Source organism: Dendrobates tinctorius, unplaced genomic scaffold, assembly GCF_039654945.1.
Source record: "Dendrobates tinctorius isolate UK_male_01 unplaced genomic scaffold, ASM3965494v1 ptg000062l, whole genome shotgun sequence".
Classification (NCBI taxonomy): Eukaryota; Metazoa; Chordata; class Amphibia; order Anura; family Dendrobatidae; genus Dendrobates; species Dendrobates tinctorius.
Genome location: NW_027361730.1, coordinates 20,748,226 through 20,774,800, shown reverse-complemented (window position 1 = coordinate 20,774,800; position 26,575 = coordinate 20,748,226). Strand labels below are relative to the sequence as shown.

Sequence of the window (26,575 nt, the reverse complement as noted above, 5' to 3'; positions counted from 1 at the left end):
CTGTGCATCGGTCAACAATACAGCGCACTTTGCACAAGGAGAAGCTGTATGGGAGAGTGATGCGAAAGAAGCCGTTTCTGCAAGCACGCCACAAACAGAGTCGCCTGAGGTATGCAAAAGCACATTTGGACAAGTCAGTTACATTTTGGAAGAAGGTCCTGTGAACTGATGAAACAAAGATTGAGTTGTTTGGTCATACAAAAAGGCGTTATGCATGCGCTGTATTGTTGACCGATGCACAGTGACACCATCTGCAGCAAGATGATGCTGCAGGTCTTTGGAGGTGGTCTGTGGATTGTCCTTGACTGTTCTCACCATTCTTCTTCTCTGCCTTTCTGATATTTTTCTTGGCCTGCCACTTCTGGGCTTAACAAGAACTGTACCTGTGTTCTTCCATTTCCTTACTATGTTCCTCACAGTGGAAACTGACAGGTTAAATCTCTGAGACAACTTTTTGTATCCTTCCCCTGAAAAGCTATGTTGAATAATCTTTGTTTTCAGATCATTTGAGAGTTGTTTTGAGGAGCCCATGATGCCACTCTTCATAGGAGAATCAAATAGGAGAACTACTTGCAAGTGGCCACTTTAAATACCTTTTCTCATGATTTGATACACCTGGCTATGAAGTTCAAAGCTCAATGAGGTTACAAAACCAATTTAGTGCTTCAGGAAGTCAGTAAAAAGTAGTTAGGAGTGTTCAAATCAAGAAAATGATAAGGGTGCCCATACTTTTGCACCGGTCAAATTTTGTTTAAATGCAGATTGCAAATTTTCTGTTAGTACAATAAACCTCATTTGAATCCAGAAATATAACTGAGTCCATCAGTTATTAGATATATGAAACTGAAATAGCTGTTGCAAAAACCAAAATTGTTATAAAGAAAAAAGGTTAACATTAATAGGGGTGCCCAAACTTTTACATATGACTGTATACTAGTATGGGGCCAGAATAAGAGACATATATATGATGATGGGGGATATATATACACAAGGATGATGCCTATGATAATGAATCTATACACCAGGATGGGGTATATTTATACCAGGATGGGGAACGTATATACCAGGATGGAGCCAGGATGGGGAACATAAATTCATACATTCCCACAAAGACTCAATGATCAAAGATCTGCAGGGCCATATCATCACTTCCAGGACTCCTTCTTCTTAACGCTGACGAAAGTTTTTAATGACACTGGCTGTATGTTTGGAGTTGTTGTTTTGCTTCATAATAAATTTGGAATCAATAAGACACCTACTTGATGGTATTGCATAATATGTAAATATCTGCCTGTATTACTCAGCATTGAGAACACCAATAATAATCTTTAGCAAATTTCCAACTCCATTTGATGAAAAGCAGCCTGAACTTGCAAGAGATCTCCACTATGCTTCACTGTTGCCTTCAGTCATTCATTTAATTATTGTAGCATTCTCCGGCCTTTTGTTACAGCTAAATATGTCAAATTTTGTCTCTTTAGTTTAGCGCACCTGCTGCCATTTTCTTGCTCCTTAAGTCCTATGTTTTTGTGCATAGTTGAGTCACTTGACCTTGTTTGCATGTCGAAAGTATGCTTTTGGACGTCATTCTTCCACAACGGCCACATTTGGCCAGGACTTCTCTGAACAGTAGATGGTTATTGCTAGCAGTGTGTGTTCTAAACTGATGACAATTCTGGACATCGTTGTATTTTGAAGAAAAGTTAGCATGATATGATTTGCTGCACTAAGTTTCCTTGGCCAACCACAGAATCTACAATCTTCAACATTGCCCATTACGTTGTGCTTCTTTAAAAGAGCTTAAAAGCACATCTTGAAACACAAGTCTGCTTTCAAATCCTTGCCTGAGAGACCTTCTCATGCAGTATAACTACCTTGTATCTCTTTACTGTGCACTGTCTTGCCATGGTGTATGTCCTGTAACATGAAACAGTCTTTCACAATCTCACCTTTATAGCAGAGTTTGGCTGTTCCTTAAATGGAATCTGTCACGCATTTTTAGTGATATCATGTAAAGATATCATTCAATAGTGTGTCACATAAGGATTCTATTAGAACTTTTGATTCCCCCTGACCCTGCACCTTTGATGCATAAATACCTTTTTTATCTCGGTCGAGATGTTTGTAAATTGCCGCGGTCCGGTCTGATGGGCGGGGCTTATTCGCCTTCTTCCCCTTGCACCCCTCTGCACCCTTGCAGCTCTGCCTGCCCTGCACCCTTGCAGCTCTGCTTGCCTGCACCCTTGCAGCTCTGCCTGCCTGCACCCTTGCAGCTCTGCCTGCTCCGCACGCCTGCGGCTCCACCTGCTCTGCATGCCTGCGGCTCCGCTTACTCTGCACGCCTGTGGCTTCGCCTACGCCGCACGCCTGTGCTCCGCCTACTCCGCACTCCTGCGGGTCCGCCTACTCTGCACTCCTGCGGCTCCGCCTACTCCTCACTCCTACCTGTATCCAAACCAGCTCCTCCCGTGTGAACAGGTCCAAACCTGTCCCATCATATTCCACTCCTTCCGGCCAGTACCCGCTCCTGCTGTGTGAACAGGACCCTATCTGTTTCTCCATATTCCATTCCTTCCAGCCAGTACCCGCTCCTGCTGTGTGAACAGGACCCTACCTGTTCCTTCATACAGCACTCCTGCCTGCCCTATGTCTCAAGTCATGCCTGCCTGCCCTGTGTCTCAAGCCGTGCCTGCCTGCCCTGTATCTCAAGCCGTGCCAGCCTTCCCTGTGTCTCGTCATTGCCAGACTGCCCTGTGTCTCGTCCTTGCCAGCCTGCCCTGTGCCTCATCCGTGCCAGCCTGCTCTGTGTTGTCTCCAAGCCGTGCCTGCCTGTGTATCAGCTGTGCCTGCTTGCCCTGTGTCTCAGCCTGCCTGTCACTCGCACCTGACCAGGTGTCCTGTCCCCAAATGTGATCAGCAGTCACAGCCAGACACCACCCTGAAATGACACCTGGCAGCTGCCTGCCGCACGACCCTGACCTCACCATTGGAGGCTCCAGAGAAGACCAAGGCAGCTGTCTTAGTCACGTCCCTTCCAGGGTAGCCTGGTCTGTGGCACAGTGGGGCCAATCAGCCAAGGCGCGAGTGTGACAGCATCGACAATTAAAACATGATACAAAGCCAAATGCAGTTCCCTATATTATAAATTGCAATGGATCAGTTTTTTGGTATTCAGTACATATTCATCATAATTTCATGACCATTACTTTAATGGTGCAATTAAAAGTGTGTGTATATATATATATATCCATCCGTCCAAGAAAAAAGGGAAAAAAGCACCACCAAAACCACAGCAATCAATCACCTCAGCCCGATGTCCAGTAGCGCTGCAGGCATATACCTGAGACTTCGTGTGCTCACCAAGAATAATACAGTATTTGCGCCAATCTTCAAAATCCACACTTTATTTAATGACGGTTAAAACATCTTTCGCCGTTCTCCTGGCGAAGATGTTTTAACCGTCATGAAATAAAGTGTGGATTTTGAAGATTGGTGAGTGCCACCTCCTTTCTTTCTACCAAGATTTGCAAATATGTATAGAGAGAGAGAGAGAGAGAGAGAGGGTGAACTAAGTATTGGACATGTCACCAATTTTTTAAATAAATATATTTCTAAAGATGCTATTGACATAAAATTGTTACAAAGAACAAAGCCTTAAACACATGAAGAAAGAGAAGTGCAAAAAGCCATGAAAAGTCATGACACCAGCTGAAATCTATCAGTAATTAGAAAGCGATCCTGCCACTTAGTGAAAAATAATATCAGCTGGTCCGTCTGATGGCCTATAAAAAGGTGTCTCATTAACAAGGCGCCACACAAGAAATATTTAATCATAGGTAAAACCATTGAGCTGTTTTAAGATTTTAAGACATTCACAACCTTACTGTTACAAAACATACAGATGACTTTGCTTCCTGTGACTACTGTGGGAACCATAGTCCGCAAGTGAACGTGATTTCACTATAAACTGGCAACGGCCACAACCCGGTACTCCCTGTAAGATTTCAAACAGAGCTGTGAAAATAATTATCAGAGGAGTTGTCCAAGAGCCAAGGACCACCTGTGGAGAGCTACAGAAAAACCTGGAAGCAGCAGAAAATCAAATCAATCAAAGAAAACAGTAAGTATATAGTTTAGAATATAGTCTGGTCAAATGAGGCCAAAATTGAACTGTTTGGACGGCATAATAGACACCATGTTTGCATGCGAAAAGGCACTGCATATCAAATGAAAAACACCACTTTACCCAACAGTAAAGTTTGGAGGTGGGAACATCATGGTGTGGGGCTGTTTTTCAGCATACGGCTCTGGCAAGCTTCATATGATTGAAGTAAGGATGAATGGGCAAATGTACAGAGACATTCTTGTCAAAAATCTGCAGCCATCTACCAGGATGATGGTGAAACGAAGGTGGACAATTGAGCAAGACAGCTAAAACACACAGCCAAGGAAACTTTCAACTGGTTGAAAGAAAATAAAGCTGCTGGAATGTGCCAGCCGAACACCTTACCTGAATCCAATAAAAAATTGGAGCAAAAGATCAGAGACCATAGAAGGAGTCTGCGGGACCTTAAGGATTTGAAGAGTGTTTATGTGGACAAATGGGGCCAAAATCACAATTGAGCAATGCATGTGACTAGTGTCTCCATACAAACCATAGAAAGACAGCTGACAGCACAGCAGGATTAATCAGGGTGCACGCTCAAAGTCCAAGGACCCAACTGGCCAAAACGTATTCACAGAAGAAAAAAAGAGCAGCATCCAGTCCGGGTGAAAAATTGATCAAAACTTTATTCTGCCATCAATACATACAACGTTTCGACCACAGCATGGTAACTTTTTTTTTTTCCTTTTTTCTTTAGTGTCTCCATACAGGCGGCATCTGTCATCACCAGCAAAGGCTTTTGTACGAAGTATTAATTAAATTTCAGTAAGCGTGTTCAATACTTTTTCACTGTGTCATTTCTCACTATTACACATAACTAAATTTATGGACATCTATGCTTTTATTTCTTTGCTTGTGTGTATTGGCTGGGTTGTTTCCGACATCTGGTGAGAATTTAATGTCAATAGCACCTTTAGAAATCTATTTACTTTAACAATTGGTGATGTGTTCAATACTTCTTTCACCCACTGTATATATAGTTGCTTGGTTTTCATGAATGCCATAAGATAGTATTTAGCAACTGCAGTAACAAAAAACGAAATTAATAAACGTAGCCCTGTCACTGCAACTTAGCAATCAAACGTTCTTACTATATTAGTTTTAAAATAAGCCTATTTTAGCAGTGGTAAATTAATTGTGATTGAAAATGAAAAGGTTACAGAAAAACAAAAGAAATGGATGTGAAGCTTCAGCATCAGAGAGTGAGAGCAACATTTCAAATGTCTTTGAAGTCATATCTGTGTCATGGAATGGAGCCTGTAGATATTTCCATCCAAGAGCAGAAGCTTTACAGTATCTTGGCTGATGACCTGATATATGGCAAACGTTCTACCTAACTGATTTAGAAGAAGTAATAAAACTTGTTTGAATGCATCAGTGAGCTCAGAGGGATCTGTCATCAGTTTTTACCACCCTAAAGTAGTCCTTCCATGCTCTAGGTCATGCAAAGATATTTCTAAATGTATGCCTCTTCCTAAAATGTCCTGTGTCATATGTAAAGTGTCTGCTGGGAGTATACTTAGCTCAGAAGTCACAGACATTTTCATTTGCAGTCTAACCCCTGGTTCCCTGATTACGGTAGATGACATTTCCTGCATTATCTAGTTGTTTTCTAAGATTGGAGTATGAGCATTGGGTACTCTATGTTGTGATTCTAGGCACCAAAAACTTTAGCGCTCATGTAGGTCTAAAAGAGGATTGTGGCAATGTGGATGGTGCAGAAGGAAAATGGGTTGAATTAGAGTTAAAACTGTCAGACATTTCTAGCATACAATAGATCTTTACATCATCTATAGCATGAAGGGACCACTTTAATGGAGTCAAAACTTACAACATGTACCCTTTTAACCTCTTTCCTACATTAGACGTACTATTCCGTCCATGTGACCTGGGACCTAAGTCCCAAAGATGGAAGAGTACGTCTAGCGCGATCAGCGGCGCTCAAGGGGGGAGTGCCGCTGATCGCGGCCGGGTGTCAGCTTCTAATCACAGCTGACACCCAGCACTATGTGTCAGGGGCGGTCATGGACCGCTCCCGACACATTAACCGCTGGCACACTGCGATCAATCATGATCGCAGTGTACCGGCGGCATAGGAGAGAAGTGCGCAGGGAGGGTGCTCCCTGTGTGCTTCCCTGAGACCCCCGGAGCAGCGCAATGGGGGCCTCCTTCCCTGCAGGTCCCTGGATCCAATATGGCAGCGGGGACCTTCGGGGGCCTGCAGGGAGCTGACTTCCTCACTGCCTGCAGAGCGCAGGCATGAGGAAGCCTGTGTAGCGCCTGTGACAGATCGCTGATCTGTCACAGCGATCTGTGATGTGACAGATCAGCGATCTGTCACATAACAGTGATGTCCCCCTTGGGACAATGTAATAAAGTTAAAAAAAAAAGTGTAAAAATAATTTATAAAAAAATCACTAAATAAATTTAAAAAAAAGTATTCCCTAATAAATTCATTTTTTGAAAATAAAAAAAACAAACAATAAAAGTACACATATTTGGCATCGCCACGTTCGTAACGACCCACCCTATAAAACTGTCCCACTAGTTAACCCTTTTATTGAACCTCTTAAAAAATAAAAATAAAAAACGAAGCAAAAAATAATGCTTTATCATCATACCGCCGAACAAAAAGTGCAATAACGCGAGATCAAAAAGACAGATATAAATATCCATGGTACCGCTGAAAAAGTCATCTTGTCCAGCAATAAACAAGCTGCCACACAGCATCATCAGAGAAAAAATAAAAAAGTTATAGCTCGCAGAATAAAGCGATGCAAAAATAATTATTTTTTATATAAAATTGTTTTCATTGCATAAGAGTGCCAAACATAAAAAAAGACATAAATAAGGTATCGTTGTAACCGTACTGACCCGAAGAATAAAACCGCTTTATCAATTTTACCGCACGCGGAACGGTGTAAACACACCCCCAAAAGAAATTCATGCCCAAAAATAGTACCAATAAAAATGTCAACTCATCCCGCAAAAAATAAGACCTCACATGACTCGGTGGGTCAAAATATGGAAAAATTATAGCTCTCAAAATGTGGTGATGCATAAACTATTTTTACAATAAAAAGTGTCTTTTAGTGTGCGACAGCTGCCAAATATAAAAACCCGCTATAAATAGTAAATCAAACCCCCCTTTATCACCCCCATAGTTAGGGAAAAATAATAAAATAAAAAAAAATGTATTTATTTCCATTTTCCCATTAGGGTTAGGGTTAGGGCTAGGGGTGTGTTGGGGTTAGGGATGGAGTTAGAATTGGGGGGTTTCCACTGCTTAGGCACATCAGGGGCTTTCCAAGCACGACATGGCGTCCGATCTCAATTCCAGCCAAAAAAGTCAAATGGCGCTGCTTCCCTTCCGAGCTCTGCCATGCGCCCAAATAGTGGTTTACCCCCACATGTGGGGTATCCGAGTACTCAGGACAAATTGCACAATAACTTTTGGGGTCCTGATACCCTTGGGAAAATAAAAATTGGGGTGAAAAGATCATTTTTGTGGAAAAAATATGATTTTTTAATTGTACGGCTGTACGTTATAAACTTCTGTGAAGCCCTTGGGGGTTCAAAGTGCTCACCACATATCTAGATAAGTTCCTTGGGGGGTCTAGTTTCCTAAATGGGGTCAATTGTGAGGGGTTTCCACTGTTTAGGCACATCAGGGGCTCTCAATCCGATCTGAATTCAAGCCAATTTTTCAGTGAAAAAGTCAATCAGCACTCCTTCACTTCTGAGCTCTGCCATGCGCCCAAACAGTGGTTCCCCCCACATATCAGGTATTGGCGTACTCAGGACAAATTACACTATAACTTTCCAGTCCAATTTCTCCTGTTACCCTTGGTAAAATAAAAAAATTGAACTTGAAGCAATTTTTTTGCTAAAAAAAGTTAAATGTTCATTTTTTTTATACATTCAAAAAATTCCTGTGAAGCACCTGAAGGGTTAATAAACTTCTTGAATCTGGTTTTGAGCACCTTGAGGGGTGCAGTTTTTAGAATGGTGTCACTTTTGGGTATTTTCTATCATATAGACCCCTCAAAGTGACTTCAAATGTGATGTGGTCCCTAAAAATAAAATGGTGTTGTAAAAATGAGCAATTTTTAACCCTTATAACTTCCTAACAAAAAAAAATTTTGGTTCCCAAATTGTGCTGATGTAAAGTAAACATGTGGGAAATGTTACTTATTAAGTTTTTTGGGTGCCATATCTCTGTGATTTAAGGGCATAAAAATTCAAAGTTGAAAAATTGCTAAATTTTCAAAATTTTCGCAAAATTTCCATTTTTTTCACAAATAAACGCAAGTTATATGAATGAAATTTTACCACTAACATGAAGTACAATATGTCATGAGAAAACAGTGCCAGAATCACCGGGATCCATGGAAGCGTTCCAGAGTTATTACCTCATAAAGGGACAGTGGTCAGAATTGTAAAAATTGGCCCGGGCATTAGCATGCAAACCACCCTTGGGAGCAAAGGGGTTAAAATAAGAACTGTACCTACATTTATCTTGAATTGGAATGGAATGGAACTAAGTTTCTTTGCTTATAATTGGATAGTTGCAACCATTCAATGTAATACATGAAGTATATTCACACATATCAATAGATATCAATGTACGGAATCAGGAAGAGGAGAAGCTGGTGGGGACAAACCTCTGTGACTGTTCATCCTAGTGACCTCATTCTCATCATGCATTTTAAAGTACGGTATGTTTTCTATGAAACGCCCAAACATTTTTGAGTTTTTGTCTGCAATAATAAAGCCAGTATCTGATTCATGCTACCTGTGGTTCGAATAGCATGAACCAGCAGACCGATTTAATTATATGTTCACACAAATCAAAAGGGCGCAGCGCATGCAAAATCCTACTAGCGCACGGCCAGCGCACGGTCTGCGCACCCTATGCTAAAGGTAGGGTATGCAGATCGCATGCAGCGATGTGCAATACTAGGAGGAGATGACCGGAGGGGTGCGGCAGGGGCGGGGCTTAGCGGCGGCCGCGCGCTGCGGGCCAAAACGCTAGTGTGAAGCCAGCCTAAAAAATTGAAGAAGTGGTAAAAAGATTATTTAAAAACAAACAAGAAAATGTTAATAAAAATTCTTTAGATAATGTTGACACAATGATAACGCTTTAAGGGCAGAAAAACTGCCAGAGCTTCATGAAGCGGTTTCTCCTTGAAAAACATCATTTTTGACCTCCTGAAACAAATTTTGAATGAACATGCTCTAACTACACAGGCAATGTAGATACAGGTGCTTTTCACAAAATTACAATATCATTAAAAAGTTAATTTATTTCGGTTCTTCAATACAAAATGTGAAACTCACATATTATATAGAGTCATTACAAACAGAGTGATGTATTTCAAGCGTTTATTTCTGTTACTGTTGATGATGATGGCTTACAGCCAATGAAAACCCAAAAGTCATTATCTCAGTAAATTAGAATACTTTATAACACCAGCTTGAAATATGATTTTATAATCCGAAATGTTGGCCTACTGAAATGTATGTTCAGTAAATACACTCAATACTTGGTAGCATAGACTTAAAGTTCCACCTTCGCATTCAACCTTTTTTGCAATAAATTTAAAATGATGTAACATTGAAAAGCCTTGAAAAAAAAGCATTCTACTTATTTGTGTCTATAGGACCTACTGTGCCTGCCTGTCTGTATGACTGACACAGGACACTTTTTATAATCGGATAAAAGACAAACATAAACCTAAAAAATGAAAAAATAAAAATATAATTAGTTAGCATCCCCACTTCCATAATGACTTGTATTATAAAATAATTAAGTTATTTATCCCACATGATGAACACCATAATTAAAATCCTGAAAATCAATTACCGTAAATTATTTCAGTTTTTGTTCTAACTGCCACCCAAAAAGTGGAATAAAATTGCTTAAAAAATTTGATAAAATCACCCCAAAAGCTAATACTCACCTCATGCACTGGTGCCGTTCTGGCCATGTCATCACAAGGCCTCCCAGCTCACTCCTGACATTGTTATGTGACGTAAGCACTGTAGCCAATCAGTGGTTGCTCATCAATATTCCGTCAGATCAGACGTCCAGTCTGACATAATAGTAAAGGCAGCAGAAGGACAGCGACCACTGATTGGCTGCAGCACTTACGTTATGTGACCTAGCAATGTCAGGTGAGTTCCAAGAGACCCTGCAATGACATAGCTGGTATAGCAGCAATGTGGGAGGTAAGTCAAAACCTGTTTTATTTTACTTGGGGGACTTGTTATCTAAGAAGGGGCTGTCCAAGAAATGGTCCAAGTAGTAGTAGGGATGAACTTGAAAATGGTTTAAATTAAAAAAAAAAAAAAAAAAAACACATTCGAAGAATTTCTAATTAAAGAGTTAATCAGTAAGTGACATGAACCCAAAAATAAGTTGCAGTGTGCACTTTTTGTAGCTATCAGGTATATTTGCCACTACAATTGTGGTGATAACATCCATATACCTCTATATTCTGAAACACTACTAGTTTATTTGAAGATTTGGTTAATTATATAGCGATAAGGTCTTGTTACTATTAAACAGTTGGACCCTATTTTTAATTATTATACAGAATGTATTATACCAGTTTTAATAGCATTAATAAAAGTGAAGTAGTATTATCTATATTGTTGTTTGGTTAAAGCTTGGCTATTATTGCTGTCCTACAGACTTTTTGCTTCCATTGACTGTATTCCATATCAACATATTTAGGTTAATTTTTTTTTTCATGTACCCCAAAATGGCCACAACAGAACATTCAACTAATCTCACAAAAACAAGTCCCATACACCTATTCGGAAGGAAAAGTAAAAAAAATAAATGTTATAGATCTTGGAATTTGACAGTGAAAGTACCAAAAAAGAAAATAGCTTGGTCCTGAAGGTCTAAAATAAGCCAGACTCAAAAGGGGTTAATATTCAATATCGTCAAAGCAAATAAGAGCGTGTTAATGGTGGTGTGAAGTAAGTCTTGCATCAAATGTATGTAAATAAGTCATGTGAGGTGGATACTTCAGGACCTCATGACATGACACTTGAGATGAGACGTGATTTTTTACAAAGGAACACAGGCAGTGGAATGATAGTATTTGGAACAGACAGAAAACATGACATGATGGGATGGCTTTAGGATTATGTCCAAACATAAGTGTCTCATCTATAATTAGGTGCTGTCTGCAATATTAGTCAAGATGGAAACTCTTTTAGTTATGATGTAAGCAAACAAGAAAATAAACTTACTTCATTAGGATCTTCTGAGGATATCCTGTTCTTCTCCGAGCCTTGAAATTCACGTTTTTCTCCTGGACTAGTACTTTCATCTGCACTAGTCTTTTGTGATGTGACCTCAGAAGATAAATTACAAGAAGGGACCAGCACTTCTGATTCTATCTTCTTTGTATATCTCTGAGCTATACCACTGATTTTTCCAGGTGCATGTGTGGAAGAACTTGTTGGATTATCTACAACAGGTTTTGGTGGTTCACTCTTTGACTTGGGTTCAGTTGCGCTTTGATTAAGATTTGCAACTGGTTTAGTTGTATGTAATTCATTTTTTGCACTTGTTGATGGTGAAGCTTTGCGTCCAGCAGATAGTTCTCTTTGCTCTTTTGAACGCCTTGGGGCTATTTTTGGTACTTTTATTTGTCCTTGAACTGATAGATTTGCTGGACTCAAGATATCTGGCTGAACTTCAGTTTTTGTCTTCTTTACTTGGTCAAGAGACGAAACAACTTCTTGTTGTGATTGTGAGTCATCAAAATACATATCTCTCAAAGAAAAATTGATCTCATCCTTATTTTGCAGATGACCTGGTTTTCGAATAGAAGAATCATCTGCTTTTTTACTGGGCACAATGGCATCTTTTACTTTTTTAAGATCTTTTGTTACAGCAATTTTTACTGACTTATTAGGTAAGGTGGAAGGTGCAAATCTTTTATTCACTGAAATTGGTGATGTCTGAACTTCCATCTTTTCTTCCACTGGTGTCTTGGTGACATCTTTACTAAATCGGGATCTTCTAGGAGCAGTACTTATACCTTCTGGTTTCTTGGCAATTCCTTGTTTTATGTCATCTTTTGCTAAGTCTGTTGTACTTAAAGGAGGCTCTTCCTCTTTTTTCTTCTTCTTTGCGTATGACTCCTTTGGTGTAGACTTTTTTGTTATGACTTCCACTGTTTCATAGACATATGCAAGAAATTCTTTACCATTTTCCTCTATGTTTTCAGGCACACTGTAACCATTGGTGGTTATCTCTTCACTCTGCTTTGTTTCCATGACATGAAAACCATTGACCACATTATGTGGTTGTTCATTTGCGTTTGCCACTTCATCTTGAAGTCTAGAATTTGGATCTGGAACATGAACCTTAACAGATTCCTCATTTTCTAATGATTCTGTTGCAGTATCTGTATTTTCTGATGAGAATCTCCTCTTTCTTTGAATCCTTTCAGGACTCAATGCCCTCAGTCTTTCACTTTCATCCAAATTTTCTTTAACTTTTTTTCTACTCTGCTCAATTTCACGCATTTTAGCTTCTGCCTTTCTCTTCAGTTTTGCAAACCACCTTTGGTGAATTTTGTATTCAGTCATGGTTCCAACCTCTAAAACTCCAGAACAGGACACAATACCTTTGGTATTTCTGGCTGATGCTTGATAAATTGCGGCATCTTCTTCACTGCACCTGAAAATTAAAAAAAATAGAGAATTATTTGTACTATAATTATATTGTTTAGTAATTGTAAATTTATATTTAGATATGAAACGCACTTATAAATCAGTAACGTGTGCCGCTTTCCATTTCGTAAAATTTCATATTTAGGTAAACCACAATATCGATCCATTTCTTCATCATCTTTGTACCATGTAACCTCAGGTTCTGGATATCCTGCAAATAAACCAATAAAATAATCAATCAATAAGTTACTGTCATGACAAAAGTAACTTGGAAATCAAACATTTAATTTTTATTACTTATAAGAAATGTATAAATGTTAAATTCTCATGTTTCATAAGCAAATATTAAATTTTCAAAGGGAATGATATAATGTGATGCCACAAATGTTATTTTAATGTTTTGAATCACTGCTGCGATGTATTTAGGCTTTCTTTTATCCGTGGCAATGATGCAGATTGCTGCACTAGCTTTGTATCAAAATACACTGACCAAAGCACAAAGGTTTGTTGGCTTCACCCATATACATGTTCTGGGACACATGCCATGCCAGCCAGCTTACCCACCAATCTACCCTTAGGATATGTTTACACAGTCCTTTCTTGCAGCATTTTTTTTCTACATGATAAAAGCAGAATGTTGGAAGGATAAACCCTGTGTACATTAAATGTGTTTTTAATACTTTGTTTTCATGTGTTTTTTTAAGCATTGTTGAGTGCATTCCATTAAATGGGTAAAAAAAACTCAGCAAAAATGCTGAAAGAACTGACAAAAAAATATGCTGAGTGAATGAGATTTTGCTGCTCCTGTGAAATACTCATAAAAAACGCAGCAAAAATGCTGTGTGTGGACATACTCTAAAGGGTTAATCCTACCTGAGAATTATATGGCACAACCACAGTATAAATGAGGGTCTAGATATTCTCTAAATATCTTAAATGAGATTACGCCTTTAAAAGAGTTGTCTGGGACTTTTATATTGATGGTCTATCCTTAGGGCAGGTCATCAATATCTGATCTGTGGGGGAGTGACAGCAACCGAATTTGCTCAGCTGTGGAGCTGCACAGCACAAATCCGTCAACTGTATAGTGGCTACAGCCAGGTACTGCACACTTGCCCACTAACTGAATCAATAGGGGGCTGATGTGCAGTACGCAGCAGCAGCGACTATATAGTTGACAGAGTTATGTAGTTCAGCTCTGCTATTGAGCACATTCGTCTAGCGCTACCAGGAATAGTTGATCGCCAGTGGTGCTGGGTGTTGCACCCACAAACTTAAGGGGATTGATGATCTATCCTAAAGATATGCCATCAATATAAGAGTTGCGGACATGCCCTTTAAGTTGGTAATTTTGGGGGGTTTTGCCTCACTGCATTCTGGTAGCTATATACTGCTCTATTGATTGATAAATCTATTCAATATACACTCACTGGCCACTTTATTAGGTACACCTGTCCAACTGTGTGTTAAGACTTAATTTCTAATCAGCCAATCACATGGCGGCAACTCAGTGCATTTAGGCATGTAGACATGGTCAAGACAATCTCCTGCAGTTCAAACCGAGCATCAGTATGGGGAAGAAAGGTGATTTGAGTGCCTTTGAACGTGGCATGATTGTTGGTGCCAGAAGGGCTGGTCTGAGAATTTCAGAAACTGCTGATCTACTGGGATTTTCACGCACAACCATCTCTAGGGTTTACAGAGAATGGTCCGAAAAAGAAAAAAAATCCAGTGAGCGGCAGTTCTGTGGCCGGAAATGCCATGTTGATGCCAGAGGTCAGAGGAGAATGGGCAGACTGGTTCGAGCTGATAGAAAGGCAACAGTGACTCAAATTGCCACCCGTTACAACCAAGGTAGGCAGAAGAGCATCTCTGAACGCACAGTGCGTCGAACTTTGAGGCAGATGGGCTACAGCAGCAGAAGACCACACTGGGTACCACTCCTCTCAGCTAAGAACAGGAAACTGAGGCTACAATTTGCACAAGCTCATCGAAATTGGACAGTAGAAGATTGGAAAAACGTTGCCTGGTCTGATGAGTCTCGATTTCTGCTGCGACATTCGGATGGTAGGGTCAGAATTTGGCGTAAACAACATGAAAGCATGGATCCATCCTGCCTTGTATCAACGGTTCAGGTTGGTGGTGGTGGTGTCATGGTGTGGGGAATTTTTTCTGGGCACTCTTTGGGCCCCTTGGTACCAATTGAGCATCGTTGCAACGCCACAGCCTACCTGAGTATTGTTGCTGACCATGTCCATCCCTTTATGACCACAATGTACCCAACATCTGATGGCTACTTTCAGCAGGATAATGCGCCATGTCATAAAGCTCGAATCATCTCAGATTGGTTTCTTGAACATGACAATGAGTTTACTGTACTCAAATGGCCTCCTCAGCCACCAGATCTCAATCCAATAGAGCATCTTTGGGATGTGGTGGAACGGGAGATTCGCATCAGGGATGTGCAGCCGACAAATCTGCGCCAACTGTGTGATGCCATCATGTCAATATGGTCCAAAATCTCTGAGGAATGCTTCCAGCACCTTGTTGAATCTCTGCCACGAAGAATTGAGGCAGTTCTGAAGGCAAAAGGGGGTCCAACCCCTTACTAGCATGGTGTACCTAATAAAGTGGCCAGTGAGTGTATGTACAAGGGAGAGACCTGTCAATGGACAGAGCAGTGTGGCGGAAAAGCGGGGAAATGCTGGACTAGGCTCATCCATTCCTTAGGTCCCCAGCCTGATCATTAAACATTGTGGTGTTTCTGAGAAAGACATAACTGATACAATCATGCTCCCAGGCTCTGATTCATGCTGCTAATGCTTTGGGCATCATGAATCGAATGACAGGTTCCTTTAACAAACGGCCATCCAATTTGTTTCATTTTTGCTTATTTACATGTCAGTGAACAAAATGTATTATTTTATTTTACTGTATAAGTCTAATTGGATTATTTTTCAATGCTATTTGAGGTACATATAAATTACTTTAAAATGTATATATGGAGAGAGAGAGAGAATGTTTTCAGGCATTTTTGTTACTTGCTGCAAAGTCAAAAGTTTATATATACTAATATTACCATTCCTTTAAACAATTCTGGACTGCCCATATGATGAGTCATGCGTTTGGAAGCTTCTCATGGTTTTTTTTTTGCAACATCTGAATTAGAGACATTCCTGTGGATGTATTTTAATGCACACTTGAAACACGATGCTTCTTTGTGTAGCATCATGGGAATGTCTCAAGAAATCAGCCAAGATATCAGGAGGAGAATTGTGGACATGCACAAGTTTGGCTCATGCATGGGTACAATTTCAAGATACCTGTAGGTACCTCGTTCATCTGCACAAACAATTATATGCAAGTACAAATAAGATGGGAATGTCCAACCATCATACCGCTCAGGAAGGAGACGGGTTCTGTGTCTCAGAGATGAATGTGCTTTGGTCCGACATGTGCATATCAGCCCAAGGACAAAAGCAAAAAACCTTGGTAAGATTATGGTGGAAGCTGGTAAGATTGTGTCAAAACCCACAGTGAAATGAGTACTGTATCAACATGGGCTGAAAGGCCACTCTGCCAGGAAGAAGCCATTACTCAAAAAGACACATAAAAATGCTAGATTAATGTTTGCAAATGCACATAGGAACAAAGACCTTAATTTTGGAGACATGCCCTGTGGTCTGATGAAACTAAAATTGAACATTTTGGGTATAATGACCATCGTTATCTTTGATGGAAAAGCGGAGAAACTTGGAATCCTAAGAACACCATCCCAACTGTGAAACAGGGGGGTGGCAGCTTCATTTTGTAGGGTTGTTTTGCTGCAGGAGGGACAGGTGCACTTTTCACAAAATAGATGGCATCATAAGAAAAGAAGATTATGTGGCAATACTGAAGCAACATCTCAAAACATCAGCCAGGAAGTTAAAGCTTCGGCGGAAATGGGTCTTCCAAATGGACAATGACCCAAAGCATACTGCCAAAATTGTAACAAAGTGGCTTAAGGATAACAATGTCAATGTAAGTCATTTAGTTTAAAGGCAATGGTAGCAAATACTAATGACATGTATATAAACTTTTGACTTTGCAGTAAGTAATAAAAATGCCTTAAAACATTCTGATTATTCTGGCATTTGGCAAATATTAATAATTATGGTAATCCTAATTGAACTAAAACGGGAAAGGTGATTTCATGTCAGGTATTAAGGAAAACATGCATTTGTGTCTTTTCATTTAGTGTTTGTTAACTTCTGGTTTCAACTGTATATACTTTCATATTTTTTTGTGAAATTGGACTTTTTAATTTTTTATTTTTTTCTCTGATATTTTAAAGTGATATTTTTTTTTACATAATTTATACCTTAAGATATCATAAAAGATCTCTAGTGAACCTTTTTCTCACTTTTTGCTAATTTTATCTAATGTAACGGGTTTCCATGAGACCTAGTTACAGTGAAAAACAAACTACTACGAGGCAAGTCATTGGCATAGCTGATTTGAGTATACTAGAATACTTGTAGCCCATGTCCTGGATACGTCTGTGTGTGGTGGCTCTTGAAGCAATGACTCAGCAACAGTCCATTCCTTGTGAATAGTGTTGAGCATTCCGATACCGCAAGTATCGGGTATCGGCCGATACTTGCTGTATCGGAATTCCGATACAGACTTCCGATATTTTTTCAATATCGGAATTCGGCATCGGAATCGGAAGTTCAAAGTTGATTGACAGCCTGACGTCATCATGATGCGCGGTGTGTGCGCATCATGATGCGCCGTCATTTTGGGCCTTCCGGGGGTCTCTGCCGGCCTGCCGGGGGGCTGTGTGGACTGCCCGGGGTCTGTACCGGCCTGCCGGGGGGCTGTGCCGGCCTGCCGGTGGTCTGTGCACCCTGTGGGGGTCTGTACCGGCCTGCCGGGGGGCTGTGCCGGCCTGCCGGTGGTCTGTGCACCCTGTGGGGGTCTGTACCGGCCTGCCGGGGGGCTGTGCCGGCCTGCCGGTGGTCTGTGCGCCCTGTGGGGGTCTGTACCGGCCTGCCGGGGGGCTGTGCTGATGTCCGGGGGTCTGTGCAAGCATCGTCCGATGGGACTACAAGTCCCATCTGGCGATGCCTGCTACCATGACAGTGATTGACACATTAGCCAATGATGGGACAGTAGTAGTCCCATCATCCGGCTAATGTGTTAAATGTTAAAAAAAAAAAAAATACTACATACATACTACACACATACTACATGCATGCTACATACATACTACATGCTACATACATACTACATATATACTACATACATACTACATACATACTACATACATGCTACAAACATGCTACATACATACTGCATGCTACATACATACTACATACATACTACATACATACTACATGCATGCTACATACATACCACATACATACTACATACATACTACATACATACTACATGCTACATACATACTACATATATACTACATGCATGCTACATACATACTACATGCTACATACATACCACATACATACTACATACATGCTACATGCTACATACATACTACATATATACTACATACATACTACATACATACTACATACATACTACATACATACTACATACATGCTACATGCATGCTACATACATACTACATGCTACATACATACCACATACATACTACATACATACTACATGCATGCTACATACATACCACATACATACTACATGCATGCTACATGCATGCTACATACATACTACATGCTACATACATACCACATACATACTACATACATACTACATACATACTACATGCTACATACATACTACATATATACTACATGCATGCTACATACATACTACATGCTACATACATACCACATACATACTACATACATGCTACATGCTACATACATACTACATATATACTTCATGCATGCTACATACATACTACATATATACTACATGCATGCTACATACATACTGCATGCTACATGCATGCTACATACATACTACATACATACTACATGCTACATACATACCACATATATACTACATACATACAATACATTCATACAATACATACATAGACATACAGTACATATAACATAGAGTAACATACTTACCAATACTTGTCACATTGTTCCCCAAAGCCATTGTCTTTTCCGGAATAAATATTAACATAACAAACCACAAAAATACTCACCCACGATCCGAAGCAGTCCACGAGTGTGTCCCACGACGATCTTGGGTAGAGAACTGCAGCATCAGCTGATGCTGCCGTTCTCTACGGGCTGCAGGAATCCAATGACGGAAGGTAGGTATCCTTCCGCACTGTATTCCTCCGCCACTTAAAAAAAAAAAGTCCCTAGTCTCACTTTATGCCATTGCTGCGTGGGAAATTCCCACACAGCAATGGCATAAAGTGAGACTAGGGACTTTTTTTTTTTTTTTAAGTGGCGGAGGAATACAGTGCGGAAGGATACCTACCTTCCGTCATTGGATTCCTGCAGCCCGTAGAGAACGGCAGCATCAGCTGATGCTGCAGTTCTCTACCCAAGATCGTCGTGGGACACACTCGTGGACTGCTTCGGATCATGGGTGAGTATTTTTGTGGTTTGTTATGTTAATATTTATTCCGGAAAAGACAATGGCTTCGGGGAACAATGTGACAAGTATTGGTAAGTATGTTACTCTATGTTATATGTACTGTATGTCTATGTATGCATTGTATGAATGTATTGTATGTAGTATGTATGTAGTATATATGTGGTATGTATGTAGCATGTAGTATGTATGTAGCATGCATGTACTATGTATGTAGTATGTATGTGGTATGTATGTAGCATGCAGTATGTATGTAGCATGCAGTATGTATGTAGCATGCATGTAGTATATATGTAGTATGTAGCATGTAGTATGTATGTAGCATGCATGTAGTATGTATGTAGCATGCATGTGGTATGTATGTAGCAAGTAGTATGTATGTAGCATGCATGTAGTATATATGTGTTATGTATGTAGCATGTAGCATGCATGTAGCATGCATGTAGTATGTATGTAGTATGTATGTAGTATGTATGTGGTATGTATGTAGCATGTAGCATGTATGTAGTATGTATGTAGTATGTATGTGGTATGTATGTAGCATGCAGTATGTATGTAGCATGCATGTAGTATATATGTAGTATGTAGCATGTAGTATGTATGTAGCATGCATGTAGTATGTATGTAGCATGCATGTGGTATGTATGTAGCATGTAGTATGTATGTAGCATGCATGTAGTATATATGTGTTATGTATGTAGCATGTAGCATGCATGTAGCATGCATGTAGTATGTATGTAGTATGTATGTAGTATGTATGTGGTATGTATGTAGCATGTAGTATGTATGTAGTATGTATGTAGTATGTATGTGGTATGTATGTAGCATGCATGTAGTATGTATGTAGTATATATGTGGTATGTATGTAGCATGTAGTATGTATGTAGCATGCAGTATGTATGTAGCATGCAAGTAGTATATATGTAGTATGTATGTAGTATATATGTAGTATGTATGTTGCATGTAGTATTTATGTAGTATGAATGTAGCATGTATGTAGTATGTAGTATGAATGTAGCATGTATGTAGTATGCATGTTGTATGTATGTAGCATGTATGTAGCATGTAATTTTTTTTTTTTTTTTTTTTTTACATTCAACACATTAGCCGGATGATGGGACTACTACTGTCCCATCATTGGCTAATGTGTCAATCACTGTCATGGTAGCAGGCATCGCCCGATGGGACTTGTAGTCCCATCGGACGATGCCTGCACAGACCCCCGAAGCCTGCACAGCCCACCGGCAGGCCGGCACAGCCCCCCGGCAGGCCGGCACAGCCCCCCCGGAGCCTGCACAGACCACCGGCAGGCCGGCACAGCCCCCCGGCAGGCCGGCACAGCCCCCCGGAGCCTGCACAGCCCCCCGGCAGGCCGGCACAGCCCCCCGAAGCCTGCACAGCCCCCCGGCAGGCCGGCACAGCCCACCGGAGCCTGCACAGACCACCAGCAGGCCGGCACAGCCCCCCGGCAGGCCTGCACAGACCCCCTGGCAGGCCGGCACAGCCCCCCGAAAGGCCCGTACAGACCCCAGAGAGGCTGTACAAGGCAAAAACAGGGTTTTTCTTATTTCGATACCGGAAGTCCCATAGACTTGAATGGGACTTCCGGTATCGGAATCGGCGATACCGATACTTTTTTTAAAGATCGGCCGATCCATTCCGATCCGATACTTTGAAGTATCGGACGGTATCGCTCAACTCTACTTGTGAATCTTCCCCAATTTTTTGAATGGCCTTTTCTAAACAATCTTTTCAAGGCTGTGGTTATCCCGGTTGCTTGTGCACCTTTTTCTACCACACTTTTTCCTTCCACTCAACTTTCCATTAATATGCTTGGATACAGCACTCTGTGAACAGCCAGCTTCATTAGCAATGACCTTTTGTGGCTTACCCTCCTTGTGGAGCGTGTCAATGACTGCCTTCTGGACATCTGTTAAGTCAGCAGTCTTCCCCATGATTGTGGAGCCTACTGAAACAGACTAAGGGACCTTTTTAAAAGCTTAGGAAGCCTTTGCAGGTGTTTTTGTTAATTATTCTAATTTAGTGAGATAATGACTTTTGAGTTTTCATTGGCTGTAAGCCATAATCATCAACATTAACAGAAATAAACACTTGAAATCGATCACTCTGTTGGTAATGACTCTATATAATATATTCATTTTTTGTATTGAAAAACTGAAATACATTAACTTTTTGTTGATATTCTAATTTTGTGAGAAGCAGCTGTACATCAATTCTCTTTTCTCTTCAGGGTAGCCATATGAATCTGACAGCCAGGAACACAACCTGCTTCGGCGAGACTGCAGGAGCTTAAGTCTTGCATTGCAACTTGACAATGGTGATGGTGCAGTTTTAAACCCGATGACCAAGCGCCATACATATACAGCTTATGGCCATTAGCAGGGTAAACATATTTTTATAGTGTTAAAGTACAGCTATATAAAATAGCTATACATATTCGCATTATCAGAACTTTAGATTCCTTTTCCCTTTTCACAAATACATAAGAGCTAACCAATTAACCCTAAATTGGTGTTATGTGAAACACAACTTATCACTCAAAAAAACAAGCTATAGTTCGTGTAATGTGATAAGGTAAAAAATAAATGCCTGGTATTTAGTGCCCAAAACAGTCTGGATCTTAAGCCTTAAAGTGGTTGTCCAGTGAAAAACAAGTTATCACTATTGATGAGCGAACGTGCTCAGACAAGGTGGTATAGGATAAAGTGTTATCCGAGCATACTCGATGCTCATAGTGTATCTTCGGCGTGCTCGAATAATATGTTAGCGCCCACACAGCTGCATGTCTTGGGGCTGTCAGACAGTCGCAACACATGCAGGGCTTGCCAGTTTGTTAGGCAATCCCTGCATGTGTTGCGGCTGTCTAACAGCCCCGAGACATGCAGGCGCGGGGACTCGAACATATTATTATAACACGTTGAAGTCATTCGCTTAGCACACGAGCATGCTCAGATAACACCTTATCCTATACCACCTTGTCCGAGCACGTTCGCTCATCACTAGTTAGCACCTATCCATAGAATAGGTGCTAACTTACTGATTGGAAGGAATCTGACCCACAGGACTTGCGTTGATCAGCAACACAAGCAATATTTATCCCAGATTGGGAAGTTTTATCCCTGTTACAAAGTGGAGTGACAGATCGGATGCCCAATCGCCACTCTATTCATTCGATATGGGGTTACTGGAAAAGGATAAGCATACCTCTCAGAAGCCCCATAGGTATTGAATTTACTGCTATTTGAGCATATGCACTGCCACTTCATTCTAACAGAAATGAAAGTTCCCCGTACTGGAAATTATTGGGCATCCTCACCAATAAACTAGTTACTGTATCACCTATCCTGATTATAGAAATCTATCCTTGCCATGTACCAGTCACAGAGTGCTTGATTACATGGCGCACAAAAGTTATATAAGTCACAAATAGAAGCCTATAAAGCACAGGTCATCAAAGCGGTTGTCCACCTTTGTGAACAATATTTTTTCTTACTTAAATGCATGCAGTCGAGACTAAATATTTTTTTTGCAGTTGGGTGTCATTAAAAATTTTGCAGTTTGCCTCCTAAAGATTCTATATCACACTGCCTATTATTGGCTGAAGAATGAGTTAACAGGGCCGGCCACATTATCTTTATTTTATCAGATGCATTGAGGACATGATTTTCTGGCACTTAGAACTATATAGGTGTGACAGGTTCTCCTTCTGCACTTGTTAGTACAGCTTCTGTCCATATAATGGCTGCTGGAGGAGGAGCATGTGACCAGGCCGGTCCTGATTTGTAGCCCCAACTACTTGCATTTAGGAAAGAAAGAAAAAAAAATGTCCCAAAAGGTGGATAACCCACTGAACCTCTGGTTCTCAAGTTGTTGTAAAATGACAACTCTTAGATTGCTTGAACATTGGAAGCAGGGGCAGTCGTACCACTACATTATGTATGTGAAAAAGAAGAATACAATTTAGATCTTAAGGGTAAGTTCACACTGGGCATTTTTGCTGCTTTATTTTCTGCATCAAAGCCTAATTTCTTGGCAGTAAAGAAGCTGCGGCAAAAACGCAGGTTTAGGTGCGTTTTTTGTGTCTCTTTGTCCATGCTAATGTCGATGACTTTTCTGCAGAAAAAATGCTGCAAATAATGATACCTGCGTTTTTGCAACATTTTTTTCAACACCCATTCAAGCTAATGGGTGACAAACGCTGCAAAAATGCTGAAATAAGTGACATGCTCTATGTCCAAAAAAGCAGCAAAGCACAAAATCCTGGTCACACAAAAAAACAATGTGTGTGCATGAGATTTCTGAAATCTCATAGGCTTTGCTGGTACTGTAAAAAGCAGCTGAAAATTAGCATAAAAGACGCAGCAAAAATGCCCAGTGTGAACATACATACAGAGAAAATCCACTTACAACTGGTAAAGTCTCTGTGCTCTAAGTAACAAACTGCTTACAAGAGAACAATTTGTTTAATCATCTAGTGAGCGCTTTCTACAGGGGAAGATGATGAACACTATATCATCCCCTGTAGTTAATCAGAATATGTACTGTGTTTCACATGATCCTGTCTAAGCATTGGCACATGTCCGTATCACTTTGCCTTTGTGCAATTGATTGGTATGTCCACCCCTGATTGGGAGTCCTAGTTGTGCAACAGCTAGGAAACCCTGGATTGGGATTGACCACCGGTCTATAGTAGTGATATGACCTGCTTCTGTGACAATGGGCCAATTTCTGATGCCGCTGGAAACTGGTTTTAAAGACTAGTAACTTCATTCTCAGTGAAAATAAGCTGACAGCATTACTGGTTCCATGAAAACTAAAAAGAGATGTGTATAACTGTCTAACATCGAACATAGTAACTGATAACATAAAAAGCTATGACCCAAATAGGTTGGTGTGTTTGTCAGTACAGGCAGCAGGTGCCAAGCTGCTCCTGTGGCTAGTTTATCTTTGGACGTCAGCGTTTGAAATGTGATCTACCACCTCTTCACACCAGCTTTAAAATCCCTTCTTTACCCCTTCTGTTGCATCACTGCATTCTTCAAAGATTCATTTCATTGTTTCGATCCATATAATCTTTGCTAAGCAGCTATTATCTTACAGGGAAGTATTGGAATCATCTATGTATGATTAAAAACAAGCTTTGGTCATGTGCTAGCGCTTGCCGGGTGGCGACTGATCTGATGGTATTCTAGTAAAGTTTTTGTTTACTGCTTATACTGTGGTGCTAGCGCTTGCCGGGTGGTGACTGATCTGATGGTATTCTAGTAAAGTTTTTGTTTACTGCTTATACTGTGTAAGTATTTTTACATTTTTTTTTAAGTGACGAGCAGTGTCAAGTATTGGTCCACTTCCAGATGTCTTAATATATGGCAAAGTCACTCTACCACTAATGGTTGTCACGATCCATTTTTGGATCTGTGCCAGAGTCTGGACTCTCGTAAACCTTTTTCCTTTCTAGTCCTCGGGGGTTAATATGGGTTTTTGCCCCCGGTGGCAGCTGGTGTTACTACAAGTAGTGAGTCTGCTTCTGGGTCCCCCACCCCGGTGGCCGCTGGTGTTACTACATGTTAGTCAGTCAGCAGGTGTGACCACTCCCTCCTTCCTATAATGGGTCAGCAGGTGCTGCACTCAGTTGGTGATATTATTCATTTGGAGACCAACCAAGCTGGACTCAGGAGCAGACTGTGTTGCAGTGGAGCTCCAGCTATTTCCCTTTCTGGTGCCTAACTCGGCTGTCTGATGCATGATGGAAGAGGAAGATAAGTTTTGTTGTTCAGTTGCTTTAACACCGTGGTGTCTGTTGTATCTTTCCTTTGTGTTATTGGCGCAGTACACATTTTCCCTGTCTCACCTCCTGGGGAGGGGGTTTGGGGTTTAGCTCAGGGCTAAACAGGAGATAGGGACAGGTCGGAGACTTGGGCCTCACTACCATTAAGTGTACCCCCAAGTTAAGGAAAGTCAGGGCACCTGACTGAGGGGCAGTTCAGGGGCCCTGGTTCCATGTCTCCTGTTTTCCCCCTACTGCCCCGTGACAATGCTTCATGTTTTATATACAAAATATATTTGACTTAAAGACTAAACATCACTGTTTTGAATGAGCTCTGCATTTATATTCTAAAAAATCCAATATCCACAACATTACCCATGTGATGCGCTGTTACACTTATAACTGGTTACTGCATCGTTTCCATAATCCGCTGACAGTCTCTCATATTACTGCTGAGGAATTTTAATCCACTACAGAACCGCTTTCAGACACACACAGGTTTGAGGTCTTGCCACAGCATCTCTGTTGGGTTCAAGTCAGGACTTTGACTAGACGGATCCAAAATGTTAAAGCGGTTCTCCGATGAAAACAAGTTATCATCTACCATGTGATAACTTAGTGATTGGTGGGGGGGTGACCACTGGGACACTCACCAATCAGCAGAATGGGGGACTTTTAACCTCATTACAATGAAGCGGCAGTGCGTATAGTCGACAGGAGCTCCATTCATCCCTTATAGGTCTGTCAAGCAGTACACATGTTTTTTCCTAGCTGCACCATGCAGAGGGAAAAGTGTGGAAGTTGGGCATATGCAATGCTGCTCCTTTTCAATGGAGATAAAGCTGCCACATTAGAGATAAAAGTTCCATGTTTTGCTGATGTTTTAAGGTCCCAGTTATCAGACACTCATCGATTACCAATTCATAGAGCCATTCTTATTCTTTTACCCAATTAATGAAAATCAAAAGCATTGAAATTGCTTCCAAATAATCTATCATGTACTCAAAAACTCAATATCAGCCTTGATAAAGGCAGTTAGCGGCCGAAAAGTCAGTTTTTTATGCCTAACTGATGTCTTTGAAAACATATTACATTTTTTGAGGAGCAACTCTGATACCATGGATTTTCATTAAGTGTGGATTTAAGCAGGCAATTTTGTGGGAAAATTATCCCAAGAAAGCACAGAGATCTGAGAGTTTGGTAGAAGAAATTTCTAACTTTGGATTAATTCTTTATCCTCTCATATGTACAGTTGATTTTGTGTTTTGGATCATTGTCTTGATACAGAAAAATAAATACAGATCATCAGATCAGATAACTAGACATTTTCTGCTGAG

General features: G+C 40.6%; 1 protein-coding gene across 1 annotated transcript in view; it reads right to left on the bottom strand.

Moving 5' to 3' along the window:
• The window catches only part of ALPK3 (alpha kinase 3), a 142,994-nt gene that overhangs the window by 103,304 nt on the left and 13,115 nt on the right, over positions 1-26,575 (bottom strand). Inside the window, exons 4-5 of the mRNA XM_073579366.1 lie at positions 12,959-13,076; positions 11,432-12,872 (exon numbers count right to left, since the gene is read on the bottom strand). Of these exons, the coding sequence (XP_073435467.1) occupies positions 11,432-12,872; positions 12,959-13,076 (1,559 nt within the window). The remainder of the gene's footprint in view (positions 1-11,431; positions 12,873-12,958; positions 13,077-26,575) is intronic.